Raw genomic sequence first — 13325 nt, 5'->3', positions numbered from 1 at the left:
ACCATTTTCAAACTGTAAACTTAGGGACTGTTCATAATTTATAGTAAATGGGGTCTTGATGCTTTTTAAATTTTATGAAGAAGCATGTACAATGTGAATGACACCACCCCACCACCACCCCCAAATTTACGTACAAAGTAAGTGACACCATCTTGCATTTCATGTACAAAATCGGTGACCCATAGATTTTCCAATAACTTTTGAGCTTAATTCTATAATGTTTTATGTACAAAATGGCTGCCCCTGCCCCTGCCCCCTGTATATGTGTACAGAGTTGTTGAGCTACCTACCTCCCCAGTACAAAATCTCCCCTAATTAAAGTCATCACCCCTAGCCATAAATTATTAACAATCCCTTAATTATCCATTACCTATTGTTAAGATGTTTTACTACTGGCCCCGATAGAGTATTGCTATCTGATACGTTATAACCTCACGCCAAAATGCCTCTCATCTGGGGCGAGGCGTCCAGCCAATGACAATAATCACTAGGGGTTGTTACTAAAAAAAATAATTTCGATACACATAGCGCATATTGTGCAGATCAAATTTACAAGGCAGTTTCCTTAAATCTTAACAGTTGCTGGTAACTTTTATTGCCTATTTGGAGGAAATAATTTAACTAGGTGAATTTATTGCCGGTCTCCACTACTTGTTTGCCATAAATATACCAATCCTTTTACCGGTAAAATACAGGCATATGCCGGTAAACGGAAACACTGTTTGGTACAGGTTGACATAGTGTTCAATGCATTGTAAACTTGGTGCATGACATCATTCATAGCACTACAAGTACCACATGATGTTGTCCTCTTTAATATCTACACTTATATGCACTATTTTACTTTCTAACTAACATTCCAAACACATGTTATTTCAATGACAACAGTAATATTTGGGAATTTGGATGTTTTCTATGTGTTTATTGTTAATCATGTGTTAAGCATGTTCATACTGTGAAAGAAATTTATGCAATTATCTTGATTATGATCCTCATGAATACCATCAGTTAAAAATTCATCATGTTTATGCGGAAAAGTGATTTTCTTTTATCAATATCCACCTGTTGTTAGGTGTATTTAATGAATGCAAATAAAACATTATCCAATTTTCATAAGCCCTTTCACCTTGATAGCATGTGATGTCAGACCTTTTGTATTTTGTGTCAATTTTTCTCAAATACCATTCTAAAAGGTGTTTCTTGAAAGGTCAAACTCTGCCGGTTGTTAGTGGTATGTTATTTGGAATATTTTACAGAAGTTATTGTATTGATCAGTCTGTCAAAAAGGAAGTAACTAAATGTTATCAATGCTCTATACTAAATGTTATCAATACTCTATAGTTTTAAACCACAGGGCACTAGCAGGAAAGTTTGACCTGAGTAGGTGTTTGGCACGATAGACATGATGTCCCAGCTTCGTAGTACTGAAATTCAGTGCTCATATTTTGGTATGTACGACAGAACAGAGAATTTAACAAGTGTCTCAAGGAATCCAAAACTTTTTGTGATTGTCTTCATTGTTAAGCGTGTTAAGTGGCTACTTGTTGTTACCATGTCTGGTGATTGGCATGTAGGGACAAGAGATACTGGTTGGCTCATCCTCCATAATCTCCAGGGTATGCATAAAGGATCAAAACCGACTCAAAGGTTTTGTTTGAAAAAGTAATCCCGCGGCAGAGGGAATTTGGGGAGGGCCAGTTTCCCGAGGCCAAGGGTTTACTTTTTCAAACAAAACCTCGGAGTCGGTTTTGATCCAACTTATGAACCGACCATAGATATACTTTAGATATAATTTTAATATTTGGTATTTACTGTTGAAATCAACTGGGATGAGACTGGCAGCCAAAACCTTGCCTTGCACACACAATACCCATGCTCTGCACTCACCACCGGTGTCCGGCACGTGCGCTGCCCGCACTACCTTCTTGTGAGGAACACATGGTTCATACTTACAAACAGTCTCATTCTTCAAAGCGATCCTTCGTAGCCTAGTGGATGAAGCCGCCAAGGTAGTAAACAAAAGGTTGCAGGTTCGAAACCAGGTATCGGCACTTTATATTGGAAGTTTTCAATAATGTGAAATTTTACGATTGTATTCAGTGATAGCAAGACAAAGTTATGTCAATCTTCAAAACAAGTAATAATAATTCAAAGTTGGGCTATTCCTCAGAAAATCCCCAAGATGCTGGCAATTCTGTAGAAATTCCACAGGATTCATGGAGAATGCCTGCGAAACTGCCTGTAGAGGTTTACTCGGTAAAAGGAGAACCTGGCGAGACAATGGAGTGATGTCACTGGAGGTTTATAAGTTCTGATAAATCTCCACTAGTACCCTCGGTGCATCTACGGTATCTATGATAATTTTAATAATTCCCTTTGCTGGATCCGCCTTCTCACAGTAGCCAATCAGATAAGCTGTTCAAGCTTGCCAGTGGCAACAAAGATAATGGCCACAGCTGCAAAGGTGTGATTCAGATTTAGGGAAAAAAATCATACAGACAAGTTGACAGGTCTGAAACCTTTAAAAATTATATGCTAGAACTCTTTCTACCTCTTTCAGACTACCAGAGTAACAATTGTATTGCCAGGTTTAATTTGTTAGATGAAAGAAGCAAAAGTGAGTTATGATAGAAACCTTGTGATTGGTACGCTCAACTTCCCAGCGTAGACCTGATTGGATAAAAAGCCAGCAAAGAGGGGTAATAACGTTATTGGGCAGAGCTGTAGATGCATCTTGGTTACTAGTGGAGCCTGGAGATTTTCGAGGAGGTGGTTGGCTCAGAGTCAGTGTCTTGCTGTATCAGTGGACTAGCACTATAAAACAGACCTCATCATGCTCAAAGCTTTTTGTTTATTAGCGTGGTTAGCTAGTGTGAATGTGATACATCTTGTCATTGTAATCAACTGATCTAAGAATGATAGATTTTGTTGTCAAGCTTCTACATATGTGAAAGTTTTGTTACTTTGTTCATTTTAGTATTCATGTAAATGCTTACAGTTAGTCATCTGGATAGTCAAAGTAATTCTCAAATTAATTCTGCTACCTACTTCTTGTTAGTGTCGTGTAACAATTCTGGGAACATTGAAATGTTTGGGCAGTTCACCATAGTCATTATCCATGTTGTTACTGACGCTACAGTTAGGCCCTGAATGGTATGTGTTTGTCAACAACAGGCGTATTTGAGACCAAACAAATAAACATAACCATTGATAATAAGTACAGTTTGTACCACCATGCTGAGAGTGAGACTAATTATTACGGTGTGTGTGTGTGTGTGTGTGTGTGTGTGTGTGTGTGTTTATCACCACACTCAGCAATATTCCAGCTATATGGCGACAGTCTGTAAATAATTCAGTCTAGACCAGACAACCCAGTGATCAACAACATGAGCATCATTCTACGCAATTGAGATACAATAACAATTGTCAACCAAGCCAGCGGGCCTGACCACCTGATCCCTTTAGTCACCTCTTACAATAAGCATTGGTTGCTGAAGACCAATTCTAACCCGGATCTTCACATGTATCAATGCATTGACTATAATTGCATGACTAAGATGGTGAAAGTTGTGCAATGGAACTTTTTGCAGATGAATGAATGACTTTTTGTTAAATGTACAATAATTATTTCAGAACCGTTATGATGATGACTTTGAATTTGATGAAGTTGAGGACACAGAAACGCTGGTATGTATCTTGTTTATGAATGATATGGCATGGGAATTATGCACATATGTTTACATAGAACATGGAAATTTGAAAAGGATACTTGTTATTCCAAGGTTATTAACTGAATTCTCAGTGGTCTAATGGATAGAGTTTCTGTCTGGAAAGCAGAATGTCATTGACTTGTTGCCTTGAATGTGATGTACCAGAATATGTTAACAGATGTCACTTGTTACCCTGCTTTACACTCGATATTAAGGGAATGGTTCTTAGTCCATGATATCTCAGCCACACATGTTCATTCACATTGATATTTGAATGAAATAATCTTCAATGTTAAGTTAAATGCCGTTTTATGTCGGCTCTTAACTTTGGTTATCACATGCAAAGGTTATAAGGGGAGATAATCTGTAGTGACAATTTCAATAATGTATGTTTCAGATATCGAGAAACAAGCCTCCACGGTACAAGTCAGGTATGAGGGGTTTATCAGTGTTTATGTAAAATATGCATAACAGATATTCTATTACCAATATTCAGCGACATATGAAGGAAGGAAAGTATGTGCTTGCGTGCATGCTTGCGTTTATGTAAAACATACCCTACAAATATTCTATTACCAATATAAGAAGTAAAGAATATACATGTCCAATTAATATTGCAGAACCTTATGCTATAGGAGGACACAATATGTAATTAAAATAAAGTTAATGCTTGATACAGTGATATATACCTCTTGTATAGGTTGTTAGGTTGTTGTTGTTGGCCAAGAGGCCACCAGCAGTGTTATATCCTGAATAATTAACATTCTCAGGAAGAACAGAATCAATTCCTTTGATTTTGAGACCGATAATTTCTGTACTTCCTTGGGCTAAGCTGGTGTTTGTTTGATAGTAAACCACATGTAATATGTATAGTACAGGTGAACATCCTGGTTAATTACAGCTCCTGCAAAGAAAACCAAGAAGTCTGTTCGCAGACCAGGTGAGTGTTTGGAGTGACATTTACAGAGCCAACAAATTTGAAGGCTGTGTTTGTAAACAAGGCAATAAGGATTTTATATATTGATGATATTGTATAAACAGAGACATTTAATAAAAAATTGTTTTATTGTTTAACTGGATAATAAACATGATTATATTATTCATGATTTTCGCAATATATCATAATTCTTTCTTACATCAGCTTGAACATGCTGAACTTAATGAACCCGAAGTCATAATCATGATAATTTCAAGATGAAACTTCTACACACATATTTTCTTCAAGTTTTTCTGATTGAGCACCAAATTTTCTAGGATCTCCAAACAAAGCAAAACCTAAGCTTGGCAAAGATTTGTGGATGAATGCCATCAAGAAACGACAGACATGTGAGTTTTAAATGATTAAGTAATCTTTAAGTAATTGAAAAATCAAAACAGAACAGTATCACAGATTATTGTTGTTGTGATGATGATGATGATGATGATGATGATGATGATACTTATGATACTTTATCTAAACATGTCTAATTGCATGGTAAATATCAGATATCATGATAATGGGAGTGGTTCATTTAATTGGAAGAATGTCAAAATCAACTGATCATGCTAATTGGAACTGTAAAGGATTTGTGCATGATGCTGCAGTACCCCATCCATATGATGTAGACCTGTAAACAAGCCAGTCAATCAAGTGATTGATGAACCGGAAAATGCAGTTAGATAATTTGGAATTTGTAAAAGTAATGAGATTCCGATGACTTTCTGTAAAGAAAAACATTTGGGAAATAGATTATTTTTTTTCAACCATTGGGGTCAGTTTGGAAGTTGAATATTTTTGTTTTTGTTATTCAAAGTGAATTTGCATGAATAAAATAATTAGCAAGGGATTTCCATTAGTGGTTTAATGAAATGTTACTCTTACTCCAGTGGGACTTGCCAATGGTCGCCATCCAGACACCCCTCATCACAAAACTCCAATTGAGTTTTGGGTTGACACCCTTCGTAAAACTGGTATGGGTAAGTGTCGTTCCTTATATATTCAACAAAACAAGCCTTTGGCTGATTAAAACCTCAATGTTCTGTGTTTCTTGGGTACATTAAACAAATGTGACACTTGTTATAACCATCAGGATGATGTTGAGGATCAGTAGGAATAACAGGAAAAGTAGGTCCCTCATTAGACTAACGCTTTGTCTCTGAATATGTATACTGAACAACATAAAAAAACCATATAATACGAAATATCCCCTTCAGACTGAAATGTTCTCATGATATCTTAGGATTGTCAGAAAGCTTGGAGATTCCTTCAACAAATCACAAAAACATTTTTACAAAAAAAAGATTCATTGACAGAACATGACACGTATAGAGGCACCAGGAGTCAAAACCCACAGATTTTCATTAGCGGATGTATCAACCATTGGCGTTGATTACTGCAACACAGCAGTGTTTGAGAGAGAAAATCACCATCCTGATTATTCGCTGGGGTATTTGTTGCCATACACGTTGCAGGTTGACCTCAAATTGACAGACATTGACTGCAAGTGGTTCCATCATTAGATGTCGGCCCATTTCATCCCAGATGTGCTCTATCGGGACCAAATCGGTGACAGAGCTGGCCATGGAAGCACATCCACATTGCTTATGAATGACGTTTGTGTAGCTGATGACATTAACACATCTTCGGAACAAATGTAGTGGTGTTCTTGATTGAACACTGATGGCGCCCCAAACCAACGCACTACCCCCACCCCAGCACTACCTGTCACACTCAGCAATCTGCATATTGTTCTCCACAGCATCACCTTACATGAACTCTTCCATCTGCGTGATTGAGCTGAAAACGTGATTCATGGTGAAGAGCACACCTTCCCATTGTCGATGCATCCACTTTCAATGGGTTCTAGCCCAGTCTAATCGAGGCTGTTGGGGTCTGGGTGTCAATATGGGGTCATTGTAGGGACGCCGAGCGTTGAGGCCATACTGACGTAGACGGCGCCATTACGGTTTGAGCTCTTATGATTCCATGTCGCCCCTGGATTGTCAAAGCTGTATGTGTAGCAGTCTGGGTTCTGTTCCATAAATGGAACAACTCAATGTGTTGATCTTTTTGGGGCGCGATGACACATGGTTGTTCAAGACATTGACTGTCACAGGTACTTCCAGTCTGCTGCAAACATTGGCGGAGTCTGACGATTATTCAATGATGGCAGTTGAATGTTTGAGCCACGTCCTGAGTCGACCATCCAATATTCAAGTAACCCACTGTTCTTTCTTGTTGTTCCGGTGTCAAACGTGGCATGATAAACAGGGTCAATCACGGTTGAATTCTCAATTAAACTGGTGATTAACAGTTTGGAAATTGCGGTCTTTTATACCCATGTGCGTCTGTAGATATTGAGTGAGAACTTTGAAAATCACATGCATTTCATGATTTTCATCACAGATGTGACTGCATTTTGATGCAACAGTCCAAACCATCATGAGTGTTTTACATGTTCAGATCCCTATCATAATGGATCATTCATTCATTCCAGCCTATGTTTTCGCATTTTTTTTCAGTGCATTTTAGTGTGTTATGTTTCTAGTGTCGTTCAGTATATAATTTGGATAGCATCAAATAAACCCATTTAAGTTGGAAAAACATTGGAGATTAAGAACCTGAGGAAATCTAGACTTGCTTCATTTAGGGCTTCAGCATTACAGGGAGGGCTAGGTAGTAGGGAAAATAATGTGGTTCAGGAACTGTGGTTCAGACAGACTAGTCCCTCATATTATGTGCTTGTAGTATCGGGAACTCATGTGTATTTTTAGTTTTACGTTCTGAAGGATAGATCAATGCTTATTTTACCTGGGATGGGTGACTTTAAACAATAGCATATAGTGGACCAAAAGATGTGGTTTTTGTGTAAATCCACGAGTGAAGTGTTGATGACCAAGTTGCTGACTTACCCCGTGTTTGTAACAGGCATGAGCACAGAGAGTTCGGGGGAACGCCATGACAGGTCTGAAGAAGGGCAACGACATGAACCTGGCCTACTTCAGCACAAGCCATTACATGCGACAGATGATGGGGACGGAGAAGGCTCGGCGGAATGTGGACGACCCCACAGGTCGGTGATCATTGCATCATCGTCTAAACACATGAATACATAAGGGATCAGATTTTACATTTCATTCAAAATTCAGATATATACTCAAGACACAGGTGACATTACTCCATGAATATGTTTTAAGATGATGTGCAATGCTGTTGGTGTTTGTCATCTTGACGCAGAATAATTCAGAATGTCAATGTGTCTGCTAGAAAATTGTTCATGGTTTTCATATTTCATAATAATGTAGGAATGATATGGTTTTGACCTAGGTTTTAGGGGTTTGTTTGTATGCTGTTTAATGCGGCACTCAACAATATTCCAGCTGTATGGTAGCAATCAGTAAATAATGGATTTGGGCCAGATAATCCAGTGATCAACATCATGAACACCAATCTAGCTTCTAAGCAATTAGGATATGATGACATGTCAATGAAGTCAGCAAGCCTGACCTTCCTATGGTGTTAGTCTCTAAGGACAAGCAGGTGTTGCTGAAGGCAATTGTAAGTTTCAAGGAGTTACGTCAACACACCCCTCTGTTTGCAGCCAGGACACACGCAGGCACCCCTGCATACAAGACCCCAGAGGAGTACTATGATGACATTCTTGACTTGAAAAAGGTAGGTGGTGTATGGTAGTGCTGATATATACTGAACAAGAGAAGTTGGGGATCGTGAATATCTTCTTGTGATGTTTTTTATGTAACAATGCCCTTGGTTTTGCAATCGAAGTTTTCACTTTCCAATAAGCTTTTCAACACCAACACAGATATACATGTTTGTTATAAATTACCAGACAGAGAGGAATAAATAAATTGACATTAATAAGCCCTTGTTAATGTGCAGAGTCTGTTTAAACATCATGAATGATGTGCTTGTTTCCATTGTGACAGCATATCTCCTCCCTCAGTCAAGACAACTCAACAATGAAGGCAAAAGTGAGGCGTCTGGAAGAAGACAACATCAAAAAGGTAGCAGTTTTGTGGAGATAACATCATGGTTTTGTTGATGATATGAAAGAGCTAACTTTGAACATGGTTTTTGTCCCCTGCCGCAACGCGGAACGGGGGACAATGTATTTAGCAGCATCCGTCCGTCTGTCTGTCCGTATGTCCCGATTCTTGTTAACGCGATATCTCATGAAATGTTTTACCCAATGTCTTCAAATTTTGTGAAAGCCTACATTGGGTGATTACGCAAACACCAGTCAATTTGGGTGACCTTGACCTCATTTTCAAGGTCACCACGACACTTTGACCACTTTCAAACTCTTGTTAACGCGATATCTCATGAAATGTTGTACCCAATGTCTTCAAATTTGGCGACAGCCTACATTGGGGGATTACGCAGACACCAGTCGATTTGGGTGACCTTGACCTTATTTTCAAGGTCACCACGACACTGACCACTTTTCAAACTGTTGTTAATGCAATATTTCATGGACTGTTGTACCCAATGCCTTCAAATTTGGTGACAGCCTACATTGGGGGATTTCACAGACACCAGTTTATTTAGACACTTTGAACACTTTTCAAACTCTTCTTAACACGGCATCTCATGGACTGTTGTACCTAATGTCTTCAAATTTGGTGACAGTTTATATTGGGGTATTACACAGACACCAGTTTATTTGGGTGACCTTGACCTTACCTTCAAGGTCACCACGATACTTTGACCGCTTTTTAAAGGCGATATCTCATAAAACATTGCACCCAATGTTTTCAAGTATGTTGACAGCCTACATTGGGTGATTATGCAGACACCAGTCATTTCAGGCATCTTGTATGTGACCCAAAAATAAAAAGTAGTAAATAAAGATATTCCATTCTTTAGCGGCGGGGGACATTGCCATATCAGTGGCAAACACTTATGTTTTATTGTTTCTGAATGAAATGCCAAGTTTAGGACTTGTAAAATACTGGCAACAGCTAACCAACTCTACTGATCACCTGATGTTTTGTATACTTCCAGGAGAAGGAGATTGATGGCCTTCTGCATCCAGAGAAGGTGAGATTTTGGTGAATTATATTTCATATGCATACACTTTGTAATTCTTTCTTTTCAAAAGCTCTTATTAAGATGCTTATCATCAAGACGGGCCATAAGAACAGATTGAACAAACCACAGTGGCTTTAAACTCAGGTCACTCACTAGTGTATTGAAGGTTGTTATTACCACATGATCTGTATCTTGTTGATGATTGGTTGTTTGTGTGACAGAATGAGGAGCTGCGACGAACTATGGGAGATAGGAAACCCGACACTGGTGCTGTCATTCACAGTCTTAAGCAGAAGATCCTCAAGCTTGAGATGCAACTCCGAGACAAGGAAGCCTCATACGTGTAAGTAATGATGCCAGTTTCTGGCAAATGCAATGGTTTGCAAGGATAGATAATGATATGCCGTATCTTGTAGCTACAATGAAATGTCACATGTATAAGCGAAGACAATGTGTTGTCATGGCAACAAGGAAGCCTCCAATATGTAAGTGATGATATATAGTGTTTTTATGGCAAGAGTAAATCTCATTTTGATACCGAATGACTGTTTTCATAGCAGCAGTGAAGGTTCAAATGTGTCTTTAAAGGTCACATGCCACAGAGAAAGGCTTGTAAAGATGGTAATGATATGTTGTTTTAGCATCAGTGATGTCTCATATGTACAAGTAATGACAGTATTGTCATGGCAACAAGGAGGCCCTGGTGGGTGCGTAATGCTGTGGTTTATTATGTTTTAGCAACAAGGAAATCTCCTAAACATAAGTAGTGTGTTGTCACAGCAACAATGAAGGCTCACATGGATAAGGGATGATATACAGTGTGTTTTCATGGTAATGAGGAAAGCTCATGATGACAAATATGATATGCAATGTGTTGTCATAGCAACAAGGAAGCCTCTCATGCGCTGCTAAGGATTTGCAGTAAGATGGCGTAGAACATGGGTACTGGCATCCTATATCAAGGAATGTAACTAAACAACAATCTTTGAGTGGGTTTTATGAATGAATATCCTGATGATGATGATGATGATGATGATGATGATGATGATGCAGGAAGCTGGCGAGTGAGTTAAAGACGACGAAGGTGGAGGAGATGAAGGTACAGATGGAGGTTCTATACCAGGAGTTGCTGCGTCTGCAGAACTCCAAAGATACTGGTGCTGACAAATCTAGGTACATCTCATCCTCCTGTACTGACGTTTTGTAACATGATGATCTACTAACTTTGTCATGACAGTTTTTGGTCATGTTGAATAATCCACAGACATCAGGTTTGATAAATGGTAATATTTATAACAGAGCTAGTTAGCATGCTGCCTGCTTTATCAAATAACTGGTATGCATAAACAATTGAACAATAAATACCATTGGGATTCTAATAAATACTAAAATTTACGTGGTAGACTGCCAACGAATATAAACATTTGTTGCCATTTTAGATCAGGGAAAGAAAGTGGTGCAAAGGTGAAGGCACTAAATCAGACTGTGCTTCGACTCAGTAAAGTCAATGAGCAGCTGCAGTCCGAGAATAAGGGGTCTGAAGGAGGACCTTGAGAAGGCCCTGGAGGACACCGAGGAGGCCACATCCAGCAGACGTAAGTACCAGGGAGCACATCAGGGAGGTGTATGTACAAAGGACACATCTCGCAGACATGAGTATTGGGGGATCACTGGGCAGATGTGAGTATTGGGAGCACATTGGGCAAATCTAAGTACAAGGGGTATGTAAGGCACAATATCTACAAGGGGGCACATCAAGCATTTGTAAGTACTAGGGCTTACTTAGCAGATGTGGAAAAAGGGGCACATCATGCAGATGTAAATACTAGGGGCACAGTTGGTAGGTGTATGAACAGGGCACACTGGGCATGCACAAGTACTGGCGGCACATTGGCAAATGTAAGTACATGGGGTGTATAAGGCATAAGTACAGGGGCACATCAAGCAGGTTGAAGTACTGGGGCAGCACATCGTGCAGATTGGGGGGCTCGTAGGGCACATGTTTGTACATGGGGCCCATTCGTCAGACATGTACATGGAGCACCTCGGCCAGATAGGCACGTTAGTTCAGCTCAAGTACTGGGGCACATCGGTCAGGCATAAGTACTGGAGTCACATCAGGCTGACACAAGTACTGGGGGCACATCAGGCTGACACAAGTACTAGGCAAACAGGGCACTTGTACCAGTGGCATATAAGCATGGGTAAATATTTGAAGATTGTCATGTAGTAGTCAGTAGAAGACGGGGCACGTCAGTACAGATTTAATTATGATACTGTGAGTAACAGCACAAGTTTTGCAGAAGATGGGAGGGTGTTGCAATAGACAATCAATAATGTACAGTTGTGTGGTAAAGGTGACATGAAGTAGGGAGGTGTTGTCACTTATGTCACTAAATCAAGCTTGTTTGTGGTTTCAGGAGAATATGAGGACATAAGTAGGGGTTGTAATGAAACTGGATATTTTAAGTTGTTACATCTTGTTCAGCTTGACCTGAGCTACTACATATGCATGACCAGTGAGGTCAAATGGCACAAACGGCAGGTCGAGTTAACTTCATTAAATAGGGGAGCAGAGAATGTTATTAACGTTGCATACGTGGATTCATTACAGAACTTGTCCCGGAAAACCACACTTCTGAAAAAAGAATCATTTCATGTTTTAATTGAATTGTTTATGCAGTCATATGCTATGTAGTTTGGTTTACTAACTTTACAATGTACAGACGTCAGATACTTTCACAATCTGATTCACTCTCACTAGTTGCTGCTGCTCGCTGCCTAAAAGCCTGAATCGGAAACATTAAACCATCTGTAGCTTCTTTTTATCCCCCCGGCATGTAATATCCAGTTTCGTTTCCAGAGCACAACGCGAAAACTAAGAAGTTTTTGAGTTGTGCTCCGGAAACGAAACCTACCCCTCCCTTTTGAGACTAAGTCCGAATCATGGAAACCGAGAAAAGTAAAAATGACAAAAATCTGTAAATAGGAAAAGGCACCACTTTGGGATCTGCCTCACGTATCGGCCAAGTTCTGCTGAAAAGATATTAAGAATTCTTTTTCAGAGAGATCGTCCTTGGGGTACATATTATGCATTTTCCGGCTGAAAAATGTCCTGTGACAGTTGTATCAATGTTTTTTGAATAAAAAGATTGAACAATAAATAAACTCTTTTATTTATTATACGGCCCCTACCTCACGGAGTTACCTCCCGTTGCGCATGTGCACCAACTGGGTAGGCTCCTAGACCCGTATCATCATTCCTTCTGCTGTCACTGCCATGAACAGACGTTAGAGAATTCATGAGCCGTACAGTGCTGGACTTTCTTCAAAAGAAAACGACTATGTCTGAGACACCACCTGTATGTATGGTCTTTATTTACCTATGAAAGGAACAGTAAAGCTTTACAGTTGGTTGTTTCATAATTGTGACTTTGTATTATATTATATTACGCGAACTTTCCCTTGGTTTACGACGCGTGTTGCTCTGCCATGGCGGAAGTTTAGCGTGCCATGTGAAGTAAGTAATATTGCGTATTGAACCAACTATTACTTTCCGTGGTAGCCTTCACGTATTTTCAATG

The 13325-nt window shown here is 39.4% G+C and overlaps 1 protein-coding gene across 1 annotated transcript in view; it reads left to right on the top strand.

Moving 5' to 3' along the window:
* The window catches only part of LOC124262112, a 42612-nt gene that overhangs the window by 11409 nt on the left and 17878 nt on the right, over window positions 1-13325 (top strand). The window contains 14 exon segments of the mRNA XM_046696560.1: window positions 3634-3687; window positions 4108-4141; window positions 4612-4650; window positions 4965-5036; window positions 5577-5672; window positions 7625-7762; window positions 8291-8364; window positions 8637-8714; window positions 9715-9750; window positions 9963-10084; window positions 10795-10914; window positions 11181-11268; window positions 11270-11336; window positions 12162-12179. Coding sequence (XP_046552516.1) covers window positions 3634-3687; window positions 4108-4141; window positions 4612-4650; window positions 4965-5036; window positions 5577-5672; window positions 7625-7762; window positions 8291-8364; window positions 8637-8714; window positions 9715-9750; window positions 9963-10084; window positions 10795-10914; window positions 11181-11268; window positions 11270-11336; window positions 12162-12179 — 1036 coding nt within the window.

The sequence above is a fragment of the Haliotis rubra genome, unplaced genomic scaffold, assembly GCF_003918875.1.
Source record: "Haliotis rubra isolate DU_JTF1 unplaced genomic scaffold, ASM391887v1 Scf821, whole genome shotgun sequence".
Lineage (NCBI taxonomy): Eukaryota > Metazoa > Mollusca > Gastropoda > Lepetellida > Haliotidae > Haliotis > Haliotis rubra.
The sequence above is the reverse complement of the archived record's forward strand: the minus strand, read 5'-3'. Positions and strand labels throughout refer to the sequence as shown.